The 25,639-nt window shown below is 48.9% G+C and overlaps 1 protein-coding gene across 1 annotated transcript in view; it reads right to left on the bottom strand.

Annotated features, from left to right (window-relative positions):
- The window catches only part of LOC124578090 (dipeptidyl peptidase 1-like), a 94,807-nt gene extending 70,167 nt beyond the window's left edge, over positions 1–24,640 (bottom strand). The window contains exons 1-2 of the mRNA XM_047131229.1: positions 24,380–24,640; positions 22,321–22,687 (exon numbers count right to left, since the gene is read on the bottom strand). Coding sequence (XP_046987185.1) covers positions 22,321–22,687; positions 24,380–24,640 — 628 coding nt within the window. The remainder of the gene's footprint in view (positions 1–22,320; positions 22,688–24,379) is intronic.
- Between the last annotated feature and the right edge of the window lie 999 nt (positions 24,641–25,639).

The following is a 25,639-nucleotide window of genomic DNA, read 5'->3' as shown; positions in this document are numbered from 1 at the left end:
TTGAGTCTTAAGTTATTGGCTTTCAACCGATTTTAAATTAAAGTGGTCTTGCCCTTAAGGCATGAGATTGTATGGCATATTCAGCCGGTTATTAAGTTCCGAAAATTAATGCTGTGTTTTTTTTTTTAAATTTCTTGGCTCTTGTAATGTTTGGTCAACTACATAAAGTTGTATGTTTGAGTGTAACTGACAGCCGCTTGTTTTGTCGCCTTTCCACAATTTAAACTGCCTTTCCTGTCCTCCGAGTCTAGCAGGGCGTCTCAATGACGGTCCCCTGGACATCACAAAAGGCAGGACATGATTCGCAGTAGGGTGTGTAATCACCTCGGATGGCAATGTGTGTGCTTTGCAACGTCCTCCCATGCTGATCACAAGATTGGTAAGAAGGTCTTTCGGTAGGGCGTTCCATTGCTCCTCCAGCGCGGTTGAGAACTGTTGGACGTTCGTTGGTGCATGTGGACTTGCTGCAGTACATCTCCCCAACACACCCCACATTTGCTCGATGGAATTTAAGTCGGGAGAACAGATAGTCTTGGCTCCAAAATCGGTCAGTACACGACGGTACACGGTGCCAGAATGTTAGAAGAAGCAGCATACGAAAATAAAAATTTTTCTGGTGCCGTATCTTGGGTTCTGTTGATCACAGAGATAAGGGGTCAAGTGTTTTGGATAGCCCTTCACCTAGCGACAACTTGTACGAGAGACGAGCATCCTACAGTACAGGGTCAAAACTTAAACATTACACACTTCCTTCAGACCAGGCAAGTTGACCAAATCGGTTGGTTCTTTTACATTAGGTGTAGTAGAACCAACCGATTTGGTCAACTTGCCTGGTCTGAAGATGTAGTGGGGAACATGAGAGAAGCCTCCACGAAGGGTGTGTACCGACTACTAAACTCTACACATCCGGGCGTTCCCTGGGCGTTTAGATATTACCCAGACGGCTGATTCTCTCACACCAGAAGCAAACATGCGAGCAAACAAACGGTCCTCGACCAGAAATACCGGGCATGAGATTAACTGCAGAAATACCGCACTCTCAGTACGGAAGCGCCATATTTGTAAGACCAGTACCCACTGCCTGTAGAAAATAATATCGAAGTTATTTCAGTGGAGCTGAGTAATTGCGTGGTTACCTCTGTATATAAGCCCCCTTCTGCTGCATTTTCCTTTACATCACCTAGGAACTTCCACAACAGTAAGACGTCTATAGTGACCAGTGACTTTAACAGCCATAGTCACATGTGGGGATATTCTGAAGATAGTGAAAATGGGGAAGCAGTCCTCTCCTGGGCTGAATCCTGCCAGTTGTATCTTATACATGACAGCAAGCTACTCCCCCCCTCCCCCCCCCCCTTTTCCTTCAACAGTGCCAGGTGGCAGCGTTGATTTAACTCTGACCTCCCATTTGTGAGTGAAAACATTGCACAGCTATGATCCAAACCAGTGTGCTCGTCCATACTAAAGACACAACACAGGCCACTGTTGTGTAAAGTTCTCCCAGCAATAAGGCCACAGGAGGTGAGTTTCAAACGGAGATGGGCCGCGCTGGGCACCCGCGCGGTCTAAGGTGTCTTGTCACGGTCCGTGCGGCTTCCCCCGTCGGAGGTTCCAGTCCTCTCTCGGGCATCGGTGTGTGTGTTGTCCTTAGCGTAAGTTAGTTTAACTTAGATTAAGTAGTGTGTAAGCTTAGCGAACGATGACCTCAGGAGTTTGCCGGCCGGTGTGGCGTTGCGGTTCTAGCGCTTCAGTTTGGAACCGCGTGACCGCTACGGTTGCAGGTTCGAATCCTGCCTCGGGCATGGATGTGTGTGATGTCCTTAAGTTAGTTAGGTTTAATTAGTTCTAAGTTCTAGGCGACTGATGACCTCAGCAGTTAAGTCGCATAGTGCTCAGAGCCATTTGAACCATTTTTGAACCTCAGGAGTTTGGTCCTATGAGAACTTACCACGAATTACCAAAATTTTTCAAACGGAGATACAACATCAAGAAGGCTGATTGGACGAAATTTTCTAACATGCTGGACAAGGAGATTAGGTCTGTGCCACCCATACCTGAAGAGTATCAGAGCTTTGTTCAAGCTGTAAAATACTGCTCCCAGGCATCGGTTTAGAGAGGGTGCTGGCCGATGTATCTGCAGGGTGTGACACCTGAAACAGCTGCTCTGCTGGATGAATATTACCGGCTATATGAAGAAAATCCTTATAGCGAAGCCTGGAGATTGTTACGACATCTCAACAACGATGTCTCCCAATCAAATACACATACAAATGTGAAGGCTGATCAGATTGCACACCACCTCGTGAAAAATGGTAAACCTGACCGTACCTGTAAAATCGAGAGACGAACCCTGGAAATGGAGCCCGAGCAAGAAGGCACCTTTCTGTCTCGACCTTTCAGTCATAGCGACCTCGATTAGGCTCTAAGCAAGTGCAAAGTCGGAAAAGCAGCAGGGGTAGATGATGTAAGAACTGAACAGACCAAGAACTTTGGTCCAGGCGCAAAGTGCTGGCTACTCGAACTAATGAATAATTGTATCAAGAGCTGCAAGATATCTAAATCATGGAGGAAAGCAAAAATTGTAGCTATACATAAGCCAGGAAAAGACCGGTATAATAAAAGCTATAGACCTATCTCCCCTCTATGCCACCTGTATAAGGTGTTGGAAAACCTGATACTCCAAAGAGTAACAGATATGATAGACCCATTACTGATCCTCTAACAAGCAGGATTCAGACAACGGAACAGCTGCACAGCACAGGCGATGAAGCTGACACAGAGGACGGCTTCGAAACGCGGCAGATCACAGGAGCTGTGTTTATATGTGTCCGCCGCGCGCGATTAGCCGAGCGGTCTCAGGCGCTGCAGTCATGGACTGTGCGGCTGGTCCTGGCGGAGGTTCGAGTCCTCCCTCGGCCATGGGTGTGTGTGTTTGTCCTTAGGATAATTTAGGCTCAAATGGCTCTGAGCACTATGGGACTCAACTGCTGAGGTCATTAGTCCCCTAGAACTTAGAACTAGTTAAACCTAACTAACCTAAGGACATCACAAACATCCATGCCCGAGGCAGGATTCGAACCTGCGACCGTAGCGGTCTTGCGGTTCCAGACTGCAGCGCCTTTAACCGCACGGCCACTGCGGCCGGCCAGGATAATTTAGATTATGTAGTGTGCAAGCTTAGGGACTGATGACCTTAGCAGTTAAGTCCCATGAGATTTCACACACACTATATGTGTCTCAGCAGCCTACGACACTGTCAACCATAGACTCTTGTTGCTGCAGCAATACAACCTCATCAAGGATTACCAACTAACCTGTGTGATTAGAAATCTACTGCAGAATCGAAGATATTTTCTGGAATATAAGGACAAAGAAGCAGATGGAGGCAGCAGAAAAACTGGCTGCCACAGGGCAGTGTGCTGGCACCATCTCTGTTTGATATACACACTAACGACCAGCCGTTACCAGAAGGAACACAAAGCTTCATATATGCAGATGACCATGTAATCACAGCTCAAGGATATAGCTTTGAGAGCGTGGAGCAGAAGCTCACTGATGCTTCGAAAAAATTGTGTGTCTATTACAAGGACAACCAGCTGAAACCAAATCCATCAAAAACCCAGACGTGCGCTTTCCACGTAGAAAGAAACAAGTAAGCAGAACCTTACAGATAGAGTGGGAAGGAACGTCTCTAGAACATTGCAAGACACCAAAGTACCTCGGAGTCACTCTGGACCGTGCTCTCATATACAAGGAGCACTGCTTAAAAACAAAGCAAAAAGTGCCCGGCGGGAAATATGTTGTTGGAAAGTTGACAGGAACAATATGGGGAGCACAGCCAAATACAGTGCGGACATCCGCATTAGCCCTATGCTACTCTGCAGCTGAGTACGCTTGCCCAGTATGGTGCAGTTCCACTCATATCAAGAAAGTTGATGTTGCTCTGAACGAGGCATGTAGAGTCATCACGGGTTGTCTGAGAGTCACACCAGTGGAAAAACTGCAGTGTTTATCCGGCATAGCCCCTCCGGACATCCGACGGGATACAGCAGCACAAAATGAAATGAAAAAGGCATTAACACCTAAAGGCCATCCACTACATGGTCGTCAACCGGAAACAGCAAAGACTTCTGTCTAGAAAGAGCGTTCTTCGCAGCACAGAAGCGCTCGCTGACACTCAACACCAACACTGGGAGAAGAGATGGCAGGCAAGATAACAGCATCTGGAGGAGTGGCTGATTCCACAAGAAGCTCTTCCCCCGGCCACACACAGAAATGGTCCACACGGAAATCACTTAATCGCCTGCGTTCCTGTGTCACAAGATCGAGAAGCAACCTGCAGAGGTGGGGCTTCCAGGCGGACTCTCCCAAGTGTGACTGTGGAGCTGCCGTGCAGACATCATCACATCCGCTACAATGCACATTAGCTCCAACTGTGTGCACTATGGACGATCTTGTAAATGCTACACAAAGTGCACTGGACGTTGCTATTTTTGGGCATCCATTGTATAGTAAATTTAACCAATGTCTGTTAATATAATATATATATATATATATATATATATATATTATTCTTTGATTGGTTAAATTTATAAACCATAATGTATGTAGTAATGTAATGCAGTAATGTATGCAATAATGTTTTAATTTGCATCTGACACGAAATAATAATAAAAATTAGGTGTAGTCTAGGGTGGACCTTCGGCGGCTGATAAAAGTATCATTTGTTCATGTGCGGTTCCTGAGAAGACAGTGAGAAACCATGATTTTTGGTACGAAAAATACTAACTGTGGGAATGGCCATTTCTATAACTTGGAGATAAGGCAAATCGTCGAAATTTTTAACATATGTTCTGAAGATAATGTTTTCGGGGATCCTTGAAACTTTTTCGATATAATTGTGTGTTACCGAGATCCAGAAGTTCAAAGTTTCCGTACTTATGCAGGTAAAATAGGCAAATAATATCCGGTCTGAGGCGTAAATGTAATTTTAGCCGACCTTTTGAACACATGGCAAGGGTTCCAGGATCTTAGAAAGGGTGCTAAGGTCACATTCTACGTATTTAATCAACATTTTTTCACCAGTAAAACACGGGATCTCGGTAAAATAGGTATTTCACACCTGTGGAAGTGTGCCCAAACTAGCACTGAAACGACAAAAAGTGGGCTGAAAAGGGTCTCAACATAGTTGAAAAGAACTTAAAATGACTCCCAAAAATTATGTGAAACAGGAAAGACTGAAAATTCCGTAAAATATTTCTAACAGTACTTTTACACTTTTAAGAAAGAAATCATAAGGCAGTCGTTTTCGATGAATTGCGATCGATGAGCGAAGTATGCAGAATAAATGTACAGCAACCGAGTTTTTGTTAACCTTACACAGAGTGTTCAAAGAAAGTGTCGAATACTTCGAGAGGTGGTAATACTCATCGAAACAAGAAACGTAAGTCCAATAAACATGGGTCCGGAAACGCATACTTTCCGCAATAAACACATGTTATAGGAACGGCTGCGCGACGCTTGGATGCGGATATTAGCACAGTCGTTGCATTGGCGCTCCGTCAAGTGTGTCGGCTTTTTATGTCTTACTCATAGTACTCTACTTCACATTAAGTGGTCTGCAGTCAGTTGTGTGATTCGAGTCATGTTGTATGCTACGTTAGTTTTCGTCGTGTTTGTGTGTCTTATTATACAGTACTGTCAACCCGGGGTACGCGTCATGGCGTTTTATTTTCTTCCAAACGCAGATTCACTAATGTGGTTACTGTTACTGCGCTGTTTGTACGTACAAATGGTGTAGGGTATTTACGTTTTCTCTCTTCAACCACTTGTTAGCAATGGAAGCCATTTACTTGACAAGTGAAATGGCGTTTATGGTATTCTGCTACGGTTTAGCAAATGGAGGTGGCTTGCGAGACCATGCCCTCTACGCTGAAAAATATCCACAGCGCAGAGTGCCCTCTGATAAGCTGTTCGACACTCTTTCCCAACGTCTGAGCGCCACAGGTACCCGTTTACCGCGGAAGACTGACAGTGAAAGGCCCCGCACAGTCCGCACGCCTGATGTGGAGGAATGTGTGCTACGCTTGGTGGAAGAAACCCCTGGGACCAGTGTGCGACGACTAGCAGTAGCAGGAGGCGTGACTCACTCTCTTATATGGTGGGTACTTCATGAACAATTACTGTACCCATATCATCTACAGCGTGTCAGGTCCTAAGGCACAGCATCATCATGCAACATGGCAGACGGCGGTTCTGTCAGCCGTTGCAGAAGTGTGCCGCAGATCCACCGTTAACATCCAAGATTTTACCGATGAGGCAGGGTTCACAAGAGATGGTGTTGTCAACTTCTGTAGCCAGACAGATGTAAACCATCAGGCAATTCAGGAAAGAGGGCATCTACACCGATTCTCAATCACCGTATGGGCAAGTGTTCTTGGTGATAGATTAATAGGGCCGTCTAGACGTTTTGGTTTTGGGACACTTGAAGGAATTGGTCTACGCTATGCCAGTCAACGATGTGCGGACACTGCAGGGTAACATCTTCAGTGCGTGCCAGCAGGTACAACAACAACTGGGTATACTTCAAAGGGTGCGTTATTAAATACGCCGGAGGGCAGAGGGGTGCATTGTCATGAAGGGACGCCACGTTGAACACCTGTAAACACGTGTTTATCGCAGGATGTATGCGTTTCCGGACCCACAGTTATTGAACTTGTCTCAGAAAATATGCCTTCCCGGGCCCTTGTTTATTGGACTTATTTTTCTTGTTTCGATGAATAGTACCATCTCTCAAAGTATTCAACACTTTTTTTGAATACCCTGTATCATACATATTGATTGTTTACGTGTTTCAAAGTAAGCAAATGCGTCGAAACACATAAATGAACTGTCAAAACTTTACTGGCCGTTAGATTTCGTTCCGTGCAAGGAGCATACCATGCTGTAGCAGAGAACAGAGGGGAACAAGTAGAAAAATGCTCTTGCCAGAGAACGAAAAAGACGAATATGCTCCTTTTTAAAAGACTGTCAGAAAAGTGGAGGACCACTTTTACCAATCCTCATTACGCCTTCATCACCAAAAATTTTGGCATGCGAATGTATTCGCGCTTTTTTGTAGTGGAAGAGAGTAACAGAGAGACAGTGACGGCTGCAGAGGGAGGAAACAGTGCCACTGCGAGAGAAAGAGAGAGAGAATACAGTGATGGCGGGAGAGTGAAAGTGGCAGTGAAAAGGAAAGAGAGATGGATGAAGACATTAGTAGTGGGAGCGAAAGAGAGAGGACGTATTGACGGTCAGTGAGAGACAGTGGCAGCAAGAGAGAAAGAGAGGTGGATCGAGACGGACAAGCAGTGGGACCAAAAGAGAGAGGAGACAGAGGAAATGAAACATACGGATGAGCGGAGACCATTAATAGGCTCCAGACTTGCGAACTTTAACACGTAGATATAGAGGAGGGCGGATTTTGGGCCGAAATTTTAAACACGTGGTGTAGGGGAAAAATAAGGTGGACTCCCAGAATTTTTGAGCCGTCCAACTATGTAGAGACAGTGGGGCTGGGATAGAAGGCCAAAAGGAGAAAGTGTAAGTGAGAGAGGAGACAGTGGCAATGGGATATACTGTTAATCAATGGGGGAAAAAGGAGACAGTGGGAGAGAGACATGTATAGACAGTGACAGTGATAGGAAGATGCCGAGTATGGTGGCTTAAGCACAAAAGGCACTGGGTACAAGGAGTTAGAGCGTTCTGTGTTAAAAAGAGCGCGAGTATGTTCACTTGCCAAAATTTTTGGTGAGGAGGGCGTAATGAGAGTTGAGGAAGCTGGTTCGCCACTTCTCCGTCAGACAGGAAGATATTCGTCATTTTTGTGCTCCGACAGGAGCATTTTTCCGCTGCTTATAATTTATGTCCAATGTAATATGCCGGGCGGGGTAGCCACCCGGTCTGGGGCTCCTTGCCACGGTTCACGTGGCTCCCTCCGTCGGAGGTTCGAGTCCTCCGTCGGACATGGGTGTGTGTGTTGTCCTTAGCGTAAGTTAGTTTAATTTAGATAAGGTATTGTGTAAGCCTATGGACCGATGACTTCAGCAGTTTGGTCCTGTAGGAACTTACCGCCAATGTAATGAGACAGTCCTGTGTTGCAGTATCTCTAGCTACACTTCTGACCAGTAGAACAGCAATATCATGATGAGCGCGAACAATAAACGTCAAATTGGCATGCCTGGCTACACAAATGATTAGCATTTCAGCGCAACAGTGCAGATTAGGTAGGAGTGACGCCATTTACATCTATATATGTAAGAATAGTTAGATAGGCAACGTGCAACTCGTAGCGGTTACCGCGCCCCCGGTTATACATCGTGATACCGTGATGCTGCTACAAACTTTCAAGGGTGATGGAGATGGGTAAATGTATTAATCTGAGGTAAGGGAACCTAGTCCGGAAACCACAGAGTCAGGAGGTATAAGCGAAAATCTTCTCAAGTTCCGTCTTAACCACGCGCGGCACTCACACTAAGGGCCCCAATTTCCGACCCCTGATGATGACGTACAAAATTCCCGCTGAATATTCCATAATGGTGTCAGGTAATTCGCCTGTTGATGGGTTAGTAACGCGCACGTAACTTGATGTCAGAGAGTCCGAAAATCCAAACTCTACAGTACAGTGATAATGAATTCCGTTGACCTACACAAGTTTCACAAGCTGCTAAATTTACAACAATTGTTCATAATGGCGTCCCCCAGCGTCAATGCAGGCATGAAATCGTCGCACACAGTCCTGTCGTTCCCTTTCTAATACACCTAGTACCGTTTGAACACTGTCTCAGGCAGCTAGAATTCTTGCAAAGAGATTCTCTTCAGTCTCGATTAGTGTTCCGTACACGAGACTTTACACTTGGGTCCACAAGAAGCAGTCAAGTGGGGTGAGATCAGGTAAAAGTGCTGGCCACAAAACAGAACCTCCTCTCCCTACCCACTTTCCAGGGAATGTCTGATCCAGGTGTTCACGAACCCTCAGTCCAAAATGAAGTGGGGCTGCACCATGTTGGAATCCCATTTGTTGACGAATAACAAGTGGGGTGTGTTCTAGAAACCTGGGTAGAGTACCAGTACATATTTTCCACTGTCAGTGGTATCAAAACGATTTTCGCTCGGATCTTGCGACTCGGTCGCCATCGGACCAGGGTCCCTTACCTCAAGTTTATACATTTACGCTTCTCCATGATCCCTGAAATAGAGATCAGAAATGAGCTCCGTATACTAGCTTTAAGCTAGCCAGCCAGTCCTGTGACGTCATCTCCGTGTGCCCGCAGACTCGTGAGTCTCCGCCGCAGTCCACTCGGGACCTGAGTCTGTTGTCGGGTACAAGTGGAATCGACGCGCTCAGAAGGGAGAGCCAGTACACGAGATCGCAAGTATAACTGCGGACTCGCGGTGTTCCCGTTACATATGCAACCATTTTCAACGAAATTTCCGCCATTAAACTTTAAATTACTATTCATTTATTCCACACAGCCATGATTTCGACTCTATAGGCAAGTTATGATTGAAATGTCACAAAATGTCCGACGTGTCTAAATGGCAGTATAACGACTGATCGGTTAGCAGAGTACATTGTTCTGTTTACACATACATTTACACACACAAAACTTTTTCGAAGACTGCAATAAATTTATTTTAATATTTAATGTCTATTTCCGGTAGGCTTTTGACACTGTACTACACAAGCGGCTTTAGTGAAATAGGTGTTTATGAAATATCGTCTCAGTTATGTGACTGGATTAATGACTTACTGTCAGAGAGGTCACAATTCGTAGTAATCGACGGAAAGTAACCGAGTAAAACAGTAGCGATTTTTGGCGTTCCCCAAGGTAGTGTTAAAGGCCCTTTGCTGTTCCGTATTTATATAAACGATTTGGGAGACACTCTGAGCAGCCGTCGTAGGTTGTTTGCAGACGACGCTGTCGGTTATCGACTAATAAAGTCGTCAGGAGATAAAAAAAATGTAAAACGATTGAGAAACGATATCTGAATGGTGCGAAAATTGGCAGTTGACCCTAAATAACGAAAAGTGTGAGGTCATCCACATGAGTGCTAAAAGGAATTCGTTAAACTTCGGTTACACTATAAATTAATCAAATCTAAAGGCCGTAAATTCAACTAAATACCTAGGTATTACAATCCGAACAATTTAAATTGGAAGGAACACACAGAAAATGTTGTGGGGGAGGCTAAGCAAAGACTGCGTTATATTGGCAGGTCACTTATAAAATGTAACAGACCTACTAAGGAGACTGCCTACACTACGCTTGTCCGTCCTCTTTTAGAATACTGCTGCGCGGTATGGGGTCCTTACCAGGTAGGACTGACCCTTTACATCGAAAAAGTTCAAAGAAGGGCAGCACGTTTTGTATTATCAAGAAAAATGGGAGAGAGTGTCACTGAAATGATACAGGATTTGGGCTGGACATCATTAAAACAAACACGTTTTTCGTTGCGACGGAATTGCAATCACTAACTTCCTCCTCCGAATGCGAAAATATTTTGTCTTAGCTACATAGGGAGAAACGATGACCACGATAAAATAAGGGAACTCAGGGCTTGTATGGAAATATACTGGTGTTCGTTCTTTCCGCGCGCCATACGAGATTGCAATAATAGAGAATTGTGTAGGTGGTTCGATGAACCTTCTGCCAGGCACTTAAATGTGATTAGCAGAGTATCCACGTAGATGTAGATGTTGATGTAGATGTAGATGTAGAAGTTACGTTGGCATATACACACTTTCGAGGCGTTACCGAATGTGTAACGACAGTACCAGAAAACAAAACATGACATAAGGATGAAGTGCAATTTCTAAATGGTGATTAATTATTAAAATAAATTACAAAAATGAATGATAAGCTATACAACTCGCGGTTAGCCCAAAAACACAAGTCGTCATGACCAAATGAGTACAGAAATGGCGATCTTTTTGTCGCAGTGATATAAAGTGAGGTTGCTCTGTGCCCAGTTTTCGTTTGACATAACACATTTGTTTTCTTATGGTGGAGATGGAATAAACATGAATACAATCATTTTGTTTGCACTGGACAAAATTTGTTTGTTTTTCGTCTGCAGTATGGACTACAGCGTGAAACTTATTCCGTATATCGCTCATCCTCTATCCTCTAATGAAACACGTTGCAGTTGCCAACACTGCACAAATCAACTTTCGTGTTACACCCTCCATAGTCTTACAAAATACACATTCGTTAAAGGCCGTCTGATCCCGACAGTCGGTCATTACGCCTTCTCGGTGCTACTCTGCAGCGGCAATGTCGTGTACTCATCTTCTGTACTAACAATAAGCCACGACTAGCCTTTCACTCCTGCATGATTCAGTAAGAGACAACGGGTCTACGAGCAGGACGCGATCGCACAGCCACAGTTTTCAGACTCCTCGTACTCGCGGAACTTCAGCGGGAGCAAAGGAAGCCAGTTAACACTATTGTGACATAGACACCTTGATTTGTAAATTATGCAACCCGAGCGTTAGACTCGTACTCGCTCCGATTCTGATCTCTACCCTGAAAGTTTGAAACATCATCACGTAATCATCCTGTAGATCCTTGTTTGCAGTGTGACGACAACCACACGAGCAGTAGTCGTACTACGTCTGAATCACGGCGACCATTTGCGGCTTCCGTTGACACAGAGGCTGTGGTGCACCCAATTACAACAAGAGTGGAACCACGTTCTCTTTCCATACGGGTCTCAGTTCAGCATCACGATGGACGTATCTGTGTGTGGAGGATCTGACAAAGGAATCCCCCCCCCCCTCCCTCCCTCATAGTAAGGTACCCAATGGACAGACTGTCAAAAACTGAACACAGATCGAGCATGGAAACAGAAGGTGTACTGAACCGTGAAAAAAGAAGCAAAATGGAAACTGAATGGTCCAGGGTTAATATATGCAACATCGAGCACAAATGAATAGCCAATGCGTCGTGATTATTATTATTATTTTTTTACAAAATTATGAAACATCAGTTCGGTTAATGACGAATCTGTTCATCGAATTCACATTTGTGACTGCGTCGTGGTGTAACTTTCGTTTACAACAGCGAAGTGTAAGGGAGCAGCCTCCAGACACGCGTACCTCCCATTTGTTCTACACAAGTAACACATATTATGACTCTTGCGTTCTGTTTTGGAAGTTTTGAGTCTTGAATTCCTTTGTTGTAACACAGTATAGTTCACACCCGTTTATTCGTTGTTTTGATTTCTGTGAGAGGTCTATGCGGTATCTCGCCTGCTCTCACTATTCATCACATTAACTTGCGACTGTTTTACTGCATGACCCATAATCTATATAGTACGACAATTCCCAAGACTACAGAAGGAGAACAAACACGTCAATGATTGGACGAAAAAGTTCATAATTAAGTAAAAAAGTTGGCAGGAGGAAGATTTGAACACGGATCTTCCACTTTGGAGACTAACACTTTTTTTCTCTTTTTTTTTGTGGGAAGTGGATCAGGTAGTGGGGTGGCGGAGGCGAGGTGGGCAGGGCGTCGCAACCTGAGGCCTGGCCACGATGTCTCCTCCCTCCCATCTTGGGGATGTGGTAAAAAGGATGCAAGGGGCGTTCTGGTTCCGCACGCCACGGAATTTGAATCCCCGCCAGATGTCAAGGACGTCGAAGACCCATAGAGGTCTCTGTACCATCGCGCCGTAAGCTGTGGTGGCGCGCGCCTCCTGGCCCACATTTAGAGTGAGGGCGCCACAGTGGAACACGTGGTTGCAGCGGCCAATAGCGGCGTCCCCGATCGAGTACTTAAGCGCCTGTCTGTCGCTCAGCCTGCAGTTCCTTGCCACCCTCCATGGTGACCTTGTTCCTCTCCCACAGCACACTCATCCTGAAAGTAACTCCACCCCCGATGTTATCCTCGCTTCCCCCAACCTCCTTGGTCGCATCGCCGTTGATGTCCTCGATCCTGTCGGTAGTGACCATCTCCCTGTCCTTCTCACCATCTCCTCTACCCGTCCTGCCCCTGCAGCCACCCGCCCAGCTGCCCCTCCAAAGTCTGTCCATGACTACCACTGTGCCAATTGGGATGCCTACCGGGAATCCATTGCCTTGCAGGTCGAAAGCCACCCCCTCACCTTTCACCACCCTGATGACATCACCCAAACTCTTCCTTCAGAAGACCATAACTGACACAGTGGAGGCTCATGTCCCTACCAAACTCATCCACCCTCACCACCCTACGCTTCCTCCACAGGCCATCCTTCTTCTGCGTGAATCCTGCAGGCTCTACCGCTCCTTCCTCCGCACTCGTGACTGGGATACTCTCACCCACCACCGGCAATTACAGTGACACATCCGGAACCTCCTTACAGCGAAGAAACGCCGGGACTGGCGCCAGACATGCACACACCTCAACTCCACCCTCCCTGTCAATCCTCCAAGTACTGGTCAGCCTTCCACCACCTTACTAGCAGCCATCCCACCCCACATTACCCCATCCTTCATGATGATCGACCATTTCCTGACAGCCTCAGTAAGGCTAACCATTTTGCTTCCCACCTATACGAGGTCTTGTCCATTCCTGACGATCCCCATTTTGATTACTCCCTCTTCCCCACCATCCTTGACCGCACTGACACCTCTGTCCCCCCGCTCGCCCCCCCCCCCCCCTAGCTTCCAGAACTTGGATCGGTTACACCCCTCAGACATCAACACTCCCATCACTGCACAAGATATCACACTCGTCCTCCGCACCAAACACAACACCGCCCCTGGTCATGATGGCGTCACCTACCGCCACCTAAAGGAATCCCCCCATCCTTCCAGTCTGTCCTTGCTACCCTGTGCAATGTCCTCCTCTCCACTGGATTTTACCCCGACCTGTGGAAGACTTCCCGTGTCCTGCTGTTCCCTAAACCTAAGAAACCCCCCTCTGATACCTCTTCCTGTCGTCCCATCTGCCTCACCTCCATGTTTAGTAAGGTCTTCGAGGCCATCCTCTCTCACCATATTCACCGCCACCTTAACCAGCACCACCTCCTTCCCCTTAGCCAATGTGGCTTCTGGCTTTCCTTCTCTGCTGACGACCAGCTCCTTAACCTTACCACCCGTCTCTCTGCCCAACTTAACTCCCATCGCTCTGCTGTCTTTGTTTCCTTTGATCTCAAGAACGCCTATGACCATGTCTGGCATCTCTGTGTTTTAAGACTCGCCAACTGTGTTTTTTAACTGTCCACCCTGAATGTCTCCATGTCAGTCTATTTTTACCTCCATTTTCTCCCTTTACTCTGTTTTATGTTCCCCTTTTTATCGCCTTATGTGTGAAACATTTTATTCTTATTTTAGTAGCCATGTCACTCGGCTGAAGAGCGGCGGATTGTGCCGCTGACAGCCCTCCCCTGCCCATATGGGGCAGGGGAATGAAATCACAATAAAGAAAAGCTCAGCCTGCCAGTCTAGCCTTGCATGCGTCTCAGGACATATCGCCTCGCATTCGATAGCGTTTTGACTTTCGTGTCTTCTTTACGAGTGGACGTGGTTGTCTTTTTTGGTTCGTGCCTCTGTTGTCTGTTCTTGTTGTGTCGTAAGGTCCTTCGTTGGTCGTGTCCATCCTCTCTCGTTGTGTTGTTGTTCACGGGCCGCTCTGCGGGTCCTGCCGCGCTTTCCATCATTTCTACCCTGCAACCGTCCCGGTCGCAGTTACAACATTTTGGTGACGAGGTAAACGGTGGTCATTGTTGGTATGTAGGAGAAATTGGTCTGTCTGCTGGAGCAACAGCAGCAGCTCATGCAGCAGCAGCAGCTCCAGTTAGACATCTTACAAAAGTCGCTGCAGTTGCTAACAGACAAAGTCGATGCCCAGAACACATTACCACAACAGCTTCAGGGTCCTCGGATGTCTGATGCTTTCCCACGTCCGCCGTCGTTTCCACCCTTTAATGACGCTAACGAGGACTGGGAAACCTATTTACATCGGCTGAAACAACATTTAACGGCTTTTCAAGTCATGGACGACTCCTTGCAGTGGTCGTTGTTTTTGTCTGGGGCCTCCCCAGACACGTTCTTTCTTCTCTCCAAGTTGACACAATTGTTTGATCCTGTGGCTCTCTCTTTCCAGGAGATCTGCCTCTTGCTGACAAACTATTATTCTCAACGCTACCATGTGGTCGCCTCTTGGCTGGAGTTCACCCAGTGCCATAAACAGCCTGGTCAATCGCATCGTTCCTGGGTCACGGTCTTGCAGGGTCTCAGCCGTCGATGCGATTTTACGTGCACCAATCAGCAGTGTAAGGCTTCATATGCAGACTCCCTGATCCAGGATGTGGTGGTCCAGCTGGCTCCCGATCCTGAGGTCCATACTGCGGCGTTGAAACTCGACAACCCCTCCTTGGAAGAGATTCTCCGCATTGCCCACTCCTTTGAAATTGCTCAAGCGGCTAACGAGCGTCTTATGATGCGACCGCAGGTGGCGGCGATCGCGGCGTCACGGCGGGTTCCGCCCTTGCGACGTCGACGTGGCCCAGCCGACAGAGGCCAGCGCCATCGGGACTCCTCGTTGTCTGACGTCTCTATGGCATCGGCGCCTCCGGTCGCCCCTCGTCGCTGGTCGTGCGGCGCATTCCATCTTGCCCACAGTGCTTTACTGCACATTCGCGGGCTGATTGTCCCCATCGCTGGAAAACGTGCACGCTGTGTAACAAGGAGGGCCACAACCGATCGGTTTGTCATAGTAGCTCGACTCGCTCCAGTCTTGCCCCCCCTGGGCCTCAAGATACAGTCCATACTCTGCAATCGGTCGTCCCACAGGACGACCCGTCAGCGTGGAAGCTTTTCCTCACACTCAGCATTTTCACGGAGGATGTCAGTTTTCAGGTCGACACTGGGGATACCGTCTCCCTGATTAATATGGCGACATATATCTGGCTGGGCTCTCCTGTGTTGTCGCCTCCCTCTCGCTGTTTGGTCAACTACGGAGACAGTTCCATTCCCCTTCGTGGGCAGTTCGCCGTCCAGGCGATGTACAAGTGTGTTCCCCTCTTTGTCGTCGACCATCCGTCGGCTTCGAATATATTTGGCCTGGATGCGTTTCAACTGTTTGGGTTTTCAGTTTCCGACGAAGTTACAGTCGTTTCCACGGCTGTTCCCTTTCAGGACTTGGACGATCTGTGCTCTGCTTTTGCGTCGTTGTTTTCACCAGTTCTCGGATGTGCTTCCGGCTTTCAGGCACACATCACCCTACTGTTGGATGCACAGCCTAGCTTTTTCTGGGCCTGGCCCCTTCCGGTGGCCTTACGACCCGCAGTCAAGCAGGAACTTGATCGGCTCCATGCCGCTGGCGTGCTGGAGCCTGTCACTTACAGTGCATGGGCGACACCACTGGTGGTCATACGGAAACCCAATGGGTCCTTTCGGCTGTGAGGGGACTTTGGTGCTACAGTCAATGCTCAGTCCCTCATTGACACTTACCCGATCCCCCAGCAGGAAGCCCTTCTAGCTAAGCTTGCCGGGGGAGAGTATTTTTCCGAGATCGACCTGGCTGAGGCATACCACCAGGTGCCCTTGGACACCGAATCTCAGAACATCATGGTTGTCAACACATCTTTCGGATTGTATAAGTTCAAGCGCCTTCCCTTTGGTGTCTCTTCAGCGCCAGCCATTTTTCAGCGATTCTTGGAGCAGCTTACGCAGCCTATCCCTGCCTGTGTGAATTATTTGGATGACATCTTGGTCACTGGGCGTTCCCTCCAGTAACATTTGCAAAACCTCAGCGCCTTATTTCACGCTCTGCAGTCTGCTGGTTTACGCTGTCAGCTGGACAAGTGTTGTTTTTTTCAACCAGAAGTGGAATGCTTAGGCCACTGGCTTAGCAAAGATGGCGTTTTTGGGCAAGGCTACTTATTACTTAAAGTTCTTGCCCCAGGATGCCTCCGTTGTTCAACCCCTCAATCACTTGCGTCCCAAAGGGGTGCCTTTTGAGTGGACCCTTGCCTGTGACCACGCTTTTTTCCATTTAAAGGCAATGCTGAAGTCCGCCCCTTGTCTTACTCCCATTTCTCCGGACTGCCCCTTGGTTGTGGTGACTGATGCGTCGGCATACGGTATTGGGGCCATTCTTGCACACCGGGACGCCGACGGCTGCAAACAGCCTATCGCTTATGCCTGTAAGACGTTGACCCCAACACAACGGAACTACTCCCAAATTGAAAAGGATGCTCTGGCGATCGTGTTCGCTGTCCAAAAATTTCACACTTATCTCTTTGGGGCAACTTTCACCCTCCTGACAGACCATAAACCCTTGGTTACACTTTTCAGACCCCACTTTCACCTTCTGGAGCGGACGGCTCAACGTCTCCAGCGCTGGGCATTGTTTATACGTAATTACGCTTACACCATACGATACAATCCTACCGCCCACCATGCTAACGCAGATGCTTTGTCACGTCTCCCACTGGGCCCCGATTCTGCCTTTGACCAACAGGAGGTCCTCTGCTTTCACATTGATTCCGTCTGCCGGGATGCGCTGGACAGTCTGTGTTATATCCTAGCCAGTAATGCCACCCGAGCCCGCTGCCAAAAAGGTTGGCAGCATCAAAGTCCGGACGCCGTCCGCATAAGCAGCGCCAGCGAGACAGGAAATCGCCGCAAGTCTGCGCGCGCCACCGCTGGCTTCTGGTTTCTTAAGCGCTGGAGTCGCGAGCGCTAGGACAGTTCTGTATTCGCCGCTCAGTTGTATACTCGCCACCGAATTGTGTACTTGCTAGTCAGTTGTGTGTTCATCGCAGCAGAGTTGTTGTTTGTCGTCAGCCGACGCTGACCTAGCCGCTCCGACTCGAACTAGACAGATCTCTGTAGACACGGAGTTCACTACTGTGTTTCTGTATCTTCGTTAATAAAGATAAGTACCGACTTTTATTTAATCAGAGTGTTTGGGTTTTCATCTTTCTGTTCACTGTTCCAGCGGACCGGTCGGCCCGTTATTAAAAGTGTGGCGGTGACTTCGTAAGCCGTTTCTACAGCGAATTGTTTGTCCCTACGAACGCCGCCACAAAACTGGCGACGAGGGCTTCCGAACTCGTGTGCAGGGCTGGTTCAACTTGTTTCTGGTTATACTAATTATAGCGATAAAATTTTGGGGGCTGGTTTAATTTGTGTTCACTATGTCTGCCGAATTACAACAGTTGATCTTGTTACAGAGTCAGCAAATACAAAGTCTGGTGGAAGCAATCGCCAAACAAGCGGCTAATCCTCCAACACAAAAGGAACCAGCACAGGCAGCTCCACCTTTCCGTGCTTTTGATGCATCAAGAGAAGAATGGCGAGAATATTTCGCGCAGTTGCAGGCGCACATGACAGTCTACAAAATCACGGGTACTGAGCGGCAGCTTTATTTAATTTCCACTGCAGGCGTGGAAGTCTATCGACTACTTTGTAAGTTGTTCCCGGAATCCAAGCCAGAAGCTTTAGACTATGACGTTGTTGTTAACAAGCTTGCTGAGTATTTCGAGTCGCGAGTTCATGTGGCAGCAGCCAGATTCAAGTTCTTCAGATTAAAGAAACTGCCACATCAATCTAATAAACAGTGGTTAACAGATTTACGGGGCCTCACCCGTCAGTGCCGATTTAATTGTGTGTGTGGAGCTTCCTACAGTGATGTCATGTTACGAGACGCTGTTACTCAAAACATTGCAGATTCTCGTATTCGTTCTGCTATCTTAAAGTTGCCTGACCCGTCATTGGAGACTGTGATGAACATCATTGAAGCCCAAGATAATTTTGACTATGCTGAGTGTGAGTTAGATCAGCCATGTATTTCTCAAATTGCCTGTGCTAAGCAAGTTATGTCACGCCCGCGGCCCCACCGGCAGAGTCAGACTGTAAACACTAGCCGGCCGCGGCATGTTAAACACATTCGTCAGCCGCGTGTGCAAAATGATAGAGTTAAGTCTTGCCCTAAGTGTGTTCTTGCTCATCCTCGTGAACGTTGCCCGTTGAGAAACGCGGTTTGTCACTTTTGTCAAAGGAAAGGACACATCCAGACTGTTTGTTTGCGTAAACGCAAGAACAATTCTAGTGCTGCCCAGCCCATGGATATTCATGTTCTTCAAAGCTAGCCCGCCCAGAAGGTCGCGTTTAAAGACTCTTCCACGGTTCGTGTGGGTAATAAACTTGTTCGCAATAAGCCACCCACCCAGCCCTCTGCTATGCGACCCAGGCGTAATTCAAACGCTGTAAAAAGTAATGTACAGACTGCAAGTGAAGCGGGAGTTGTTGTTCCACCCGCCCAACCCACGAGTTGTCATAAGTAGCGAACACGCGCTAAACGCGCTGATTTTGTGTCTTCCGCCTCCACTGCACCGATCCAGAGACAGTGTAATAAACTATTTGTGAAGCTACGCATCCAGGATAAGACCTTCAATTTTCAATTAGACACTGGTGCGTCTGTGACTCTCATAAATAGTACTACGTATGCGGCTATCGGCCGCCCTAAACTTTCAGCGGCAAAACATTCTTTGGCTACTTATAGTGGAGAACAAATTCCTGTGTTAGGTGTATGTAGCGTGCCAGCCACATTCCGTGGCAATACAAAAACAGTTTCATTCACAGTGCTCCGCGCTACAGACAGTGTAAACATTTTCGGATTAGACTGTTTTGACTTGTTTGGCCTGTCTATCCAAGACAATGTGTTGCAAATTAATTCTGTTGTTGTTCCTCAAGACAGCATAACCGATTTGTGTAAACGATACAGTGACATATTTAAAGACGAACTAGGTTGTGCTGCGAACTTTGCCGCTCATATTACGTTAAAAGATAATGCTCAGCCTCGATTTTTTCGTGCTCGTCCAGTGCCTCACGCCCTCCGGGCACCTGTAGCAGCTGAACTTCGTCGTTGGCAAAACAATGGTGTTATTCAACCCGTTTCAGCGAGCCAGTGGGCTTCTCCCTTAGTTATTATAAAGAAACCGTCTGGCAAGTTACGTTTGTGTGCTGTTTTTAAGTCGACAGTTAATCCTCAGACTGTCATTGATTCTTTTCCTTTGCCTAGACCGGACGAGCTGATGGATAAGTTAGGGGAAGCTCGTTTCTTTTCCAAAATCGATCTCCGTGAAGCATATTTGCAATTGCCCCTCGAAGAGCAATCACAACAGTATTTTGTCATAAACACGTCGTTGGGGTTGTTCCGTTTTCTGCGTTTGCCTTTTGGTTGTGCGTCAGCTCCAGCTGTTTTACAGCGTTTTTTGTCACAACTTCTGGCTAATGTGCCATCGTGTTGCAACTATTTAGACGATATTGTTGTGTCCGGTCGGACGCCTGCTGAACATTTCCGTAATTTGGAGTGTTTGTTTACAGTGTTGTCTCAGGCAGGCCTACGTTGCAACATCGATAAATGTTCATTTTTCCTTACGGAGATGGAGTATCTGGGACATGTTATTAATGCTCAAGGCATTCATCCCTCCCAGTCACATTTAGCATCTATTCGTGATTTGCCCGCCCCTCGCAATCTGCAGGAATTGCAAGCAGTTCTTGGCAAATTGTCATATTATATTAGGTTTATACCTAATGCATCACAGATTGCTGCACCGTTGCATCGTCTCCGCCGTAAGAATGTTCCGTTTGTGTGGTCAGCTGATTGCCAATCAGCCTTTCGGCAGCTTAAAGAGGCTTTATTGAATGATCGTTGTCTGGTCCATTATGACCCTAACAAGCCTCTGGTGTTAGCTTGTGATGCCTCTTCTTTCGGCCTCGGTGCTGTGTTGTCTCACCGAGTCGGTAACACCGAACGTCCTATTGCGTTCGCATCTAAATTGCTAAACAAAGCTCAGTGTAATTATAGCCAATTGGACAAGGAAGCGTTGGCTATTGTGTTCGGTGTCACAAAATTCCATCACTACCTCTATGGTAGACCATTCTATTTAGTAACAGATCACAAGCCCCTGACGTCACTGTTTCATCCGTCTAAACCAGTTCCTCAGCGGACAGCTCAGAGACTACAACGTTGGGCTCTTTTGTTATCACAATACCAGTATGAGATACTGTATCGCCCTACAGCTCAGCATGCAAACGCTGACGCGCTTTCTAGATTGCCGATTGCTGCGGATGATGTCTTCGATTCCTCTGACGACTCTTGCCATCAGATTGACGCCGATGAGCATCAATCCCTCCGGGATTTTCCGATTGATTATCGTCAGGTGGCACGTGAAACAGCTACGGATCCTCATCTGAGTTTACTATTACGTTTTGTTCAACGTGGTTGGCCGTCCAAGGCAAAGGACATATCGGATCCTGTGGTTCGTCGCTATTATCCGCAACGTCATCTGTTGTCTGTTTCGCACGGAGTTTTGCTGTTACGCACCGAGAATGACCAGCTTCGTGTAGTGGTTCCCCAAGTGCTCCAATCCAAGGTCCTCGACTTGTTGCATCAAGGTCATTGGGGAGTGGTCCGCACCAAGCAGCTTGCCCGCCGTCATTGTACATGGATCGGCATTGATAAGCAGATTACGCAGATGTCTACAGATTGTTCGACGTGTGCCGAACACCAAGCTGCTCCGCCTCAACGCTATTTTGAGTGGGCACGCCCTGCCGGTCCCTGGCAGCGAGTACATATTGATTTCGCTGGTCCATATTGGCATTCTCGTTGGCTCATCGTGATAGATGCATTTAGTAATTTTCCGTTTGTTGTGCCCATGCAGTCTACAACGTCTGCACAAACTATACAGGCGTTGACTTCAATTTTTTGTATTGAGGGTCTTCCAGAAGTTTTAGTGTCTGACAATGGTCCACAATTTACCTCTGCTGAATTTGAAAGTTTTTGTTCTGCCAATGGCATTCGCCATGTTCTTACTCCGCCGTTCCACCCTCAATCGAATGGTGCAGCGGAACGTTTTGTACGCACATTCAAGGATCATATGGACCGCCTTCGTGCTACGCACTCTCGTCAGCAGGCCCTCATCACGTTCCTGTAGTCGTACCGGACCACGCCACGCGACGGCCCTTCGCCTGCGGAGCTTCTCCACGGCCGTCGTCATCGCACCCTACTACGGTTGTTGCACCCCCCGGATCGACCCGCCGCTTCTGAGCATCGCACGCGTTTTCAGCGCAACGACGCCGTTTTTTTCAGAGTTTATCACGGTCGCCGTCGTTGGGAACGTGGTACCGTGATAAGTGTCCAGGGTCGCGGTTTTTATACTGTTCAAGGTGCTACTGGGGTGCACAGGAGGCATCAGAACCAGTTGCGCCGCGCTGGCCGCCCGGATTCTGCCGCTCGTTCTTTGTCCACAGATTTGGTCCGCGGCGGGTTCCAGCCGCGCCTTCCGACTTCGCTGCCGCCCCCAGGGCAGCAGCAGCAGCCGTCGCCGCTACCACGCCGACAGCCCGTCCCGTTGATGCCTCCCGCGCAGCTTCATCCGGGAGCGCCCCAGGTGGTCGCTCCGGCGCCTGCGGTCCCTCTTCAGTCGCCACCGCCTTCGGAGCTGATGGACGTCGACCCCTCAGCCGGGCCGCCTTCCCAAGCGGTGGCTGTGCAGCCTGTCCTGCAGCCGCTTTCCTTGGGCACCCCCAAGGAGTCTGACACCGCAGCGCCTTGTCCGGCGCCCACTCAGCAGCCGTCGACGCAGCGTCAGGAGACGCTGCCTCTCTTCGTGGGTCCCGACGCCCCGTCGCGTCCAGTACCAGAAGCTGCGCCCGTGGTCACAGGCGTGCACCCTGACCTCGGTTTTCAGTCGGTGTTTCCCGAGGCCCCGCGCAGCCAATGCTGGGGTGCGGACCGGGGACTGCCACCGACAACAGTCTCCGCCCCGGTCTCGTCCGCTACGCCTGCGGCCAGACCCCTCCCCCGCCGTCGACGCTCGCCACGTCATTATTCAACGACGGTGCGGCGATTTGGGGGGGAGGAGTGTTATATCCTAGCCAGTAATGCCACCCGAGCCCGCTGCCAAAAAGGTTGGCAGCATCAAAGTCCGGACGCCGTCCGCATAAGCAGCGCCAGCGAGACAGGAAATCGCCGCAAGTCTGCGCGCGCCACCACTGGCTTCTGGTTTCTTAAGCGCCGGAGTCGGGAGCGCTAGGACAGTTCTGTATTCGCCGCTCAGTTGTATACTCGCCACCGAATTGTGTACTTGCTAGTCAGTTGTGTGTTCATCGCAGCAGAGTTGTTGTTTGTCGTCAGCCGACGCTGACCTAGCCGCTCCGACTCGAACTAGACAGATCTCTGTAGACACGGAGTTCACTACTGTGTTTCTGTATCTTCGTTAGTAAAGATAAGTACCGACTTTTATTTAATCAGAGTGTTTGGGTATTCATCTTTCTGTTCACTGTTCCAGCGGACCGGTCGGCCCGTTATTAAAAGTGTGGCGGTGACTTCGTAAGCCGTTTCTACAGCGAATTGTTTGTCCCTACGAACGCCGCCACAAAAGTCTGCCTCTTATGGGTGCTCACATTGCCGCGGCTACCTGCCACGACCCTGTCTCGCGGCAGTTTCTCAACTATGTGGTCCACAGATGGCCGTCCTATGTCACTCGTCGGGTGCATTCAGATTTCAGCCCCTGGCGCCACTGTCACACAGGCTCTCCATGGTCAATGATGTCCTTCTGTTGGCCACGGAGTCCGATGCCCATCGGGAGGTCATCCCTCCAGCATTGTGGCTTCGGGTGCTCAGTTCGTTACACCGCAGGCACTGGGGTATGTCCCGTATGAGAGTTTTGGCTCGCCGGCATGTGTATTGGCCCGGCATCGATGGCGATATTGAGTGCATGGTCCGTGGGTGCACTGTCTGTGTGCGTCACCAGGTGGTCACCCTCAGTCCCTTGCACCCTAGCCTGTGCCTCGCTGGCCCTGGGATCGCATCCATATCGATGTTGCGGGTCCGTTTTTGGGGTCCATGTGGTTACTCATCGTTGATGCCTACTCCAAATACCCATATGTTGTCCGAATGGCATCCACCACCACGGAGGCTACACTCACGGCCCTGGCCCAGGTTCTCGCCATTGAGGGTCTGCCCCACACATTGGTCTCCGATAATGGTCCCCAATTCCCGGCGTCCTCCTTCCACGACTTCTGTCAGGCCAATGGTATCAAAAATATCTGTAGCCCACCTTTCCACCCTTCATCCAATGGCGCATCAGAGAGGCTTGACCGCACTTTTAAACAACAGTTGACTAAGGTGGTCGACACAACTATGTTGAACATCACCCTGTTTTTGAGCACCTATCACGCTATGCAGTCGCAGTCCGGTGGAGCTCCTTCATGGGCGACAGCCGCGGACCCTGCTCAATTTGCTGATGCCATCCTCCTCCCGCCCCCACTCCCTGCCCTCGCGGCAGTACGCCCCTGGAACGGCCGTGTGGGCCCGCGAGTACGGGCTCAAGGCACCTTCCACGGTCGTCGCGGCGTGTGACGTCGGCGCAGACATCGAAAGGCATGGAACGCCGCCATCATATCAGCTCCGCCCACGTGCCGCCGCGGGACTCTCGCCGCCGCCTCTGTCCCTACCTCCTTCAGGTACGGACGTGGTCCTCGAGTCGCCGTCCCTGCCCCCGGTTGCCGTTTCCCCGAGGCCTGCCGCCGGCCCTCTCCGCCTCCGGGTGGATCGGCGGCTCCCTTCGCCGCCCTGGACTCTGGATCGGCTGTCATGGATACCTCGGGCGTCCCTTCCTCCCCCCCCCCCTCCCCCTAATAGCGGTTGATGAGCCCGGCTCCTCTTCCCACCGCCGCCCACCTCGGCACCGTCCGGGGCGTTTCTGCCCCCACGCGCAGGTTTCAGGGGGGAGGGATCTGGTACCGCACGCCGCGGAATTTGAAACCCCGCCAGACGTCATGGACGTCGAAGACCCATAGAGGTCTCTGTACCATCGCGCCATCAGCCGTGGCGGCGCGCGCCTCCTGGCCCGCATTTAGAGTGAGGGCGCCACAGTGGAATACGTAGTTGCAGCAGCCAATAGCGGCGTCCCCGATCAAGTACTTAAGCACCTACCTGTCGCTCAGCTTGCTAGTCTAACCTCTCATGCGTCTCAGGACATATCGCCTCGCATTAGACAGCGTTTTGACTTTCGTGTTTTCTTTACGCGTGTGTGTGTTTGTCCTTAGGATAATTTATGTTAAGTAGTGTGTAAGCTTAGGGACTGATGAACTTAGCAGTTAAGTTCCATAAGATTTCACACTCATTTGAATATTTTTTTAAACTGTATGAAACGCCTTGCGGAAGTCAAGAAACACGGAATCTACCTGGGAACCCGTGTCTGTGCCCCTCTGAGTCTCGTGGACGAATAGCGCGAGCTGGGTTTCTCACGATCGTCTTTTTCGAAACCTATGCTGATTCCTACAGAGTAGATTTCTGGTCTCCAGAAAAGTCATTATACCCAAACATAATGCGTATTCCAACATTCTATAACTGATCGACGTTAGAGTTATGGGTCTATAGTTCTGCACATCTGTTTGACGTCCCTTCTTGAAAACGGGGATGACCTGTTCCCTTTTCCAATCTTTTGGAAAGCTACGCTCTTCTAGAGACCTACGGTACACCGCTGCAAGAAGGGGGGCAAGTTTCTTCGTATACTCTGTGTAAAATCGAACTAGTATCCAATCAGGTCCTGCGGCCTTTCCTCTTTTGAGCGATTTTAATTGTTTTTCTAT

Source organism: Schistocerca americana, chromosome 1 (assembly GCF_021461395.2).
Source record: "Schistocerca americana isolate TAMUIC-IGC-003095 chromosome 1, iqSchAmer2.1, whole genome shotgun sequence".
NCBI lineage: Eukaryota > Metazoa > Arthropoda > Insecta > Orthoptera > Acrididae > Schistocerca > Schistocerca americana.
This window is presented reverse-complemented; position numbering and strand designations above follow the sequence as displayed.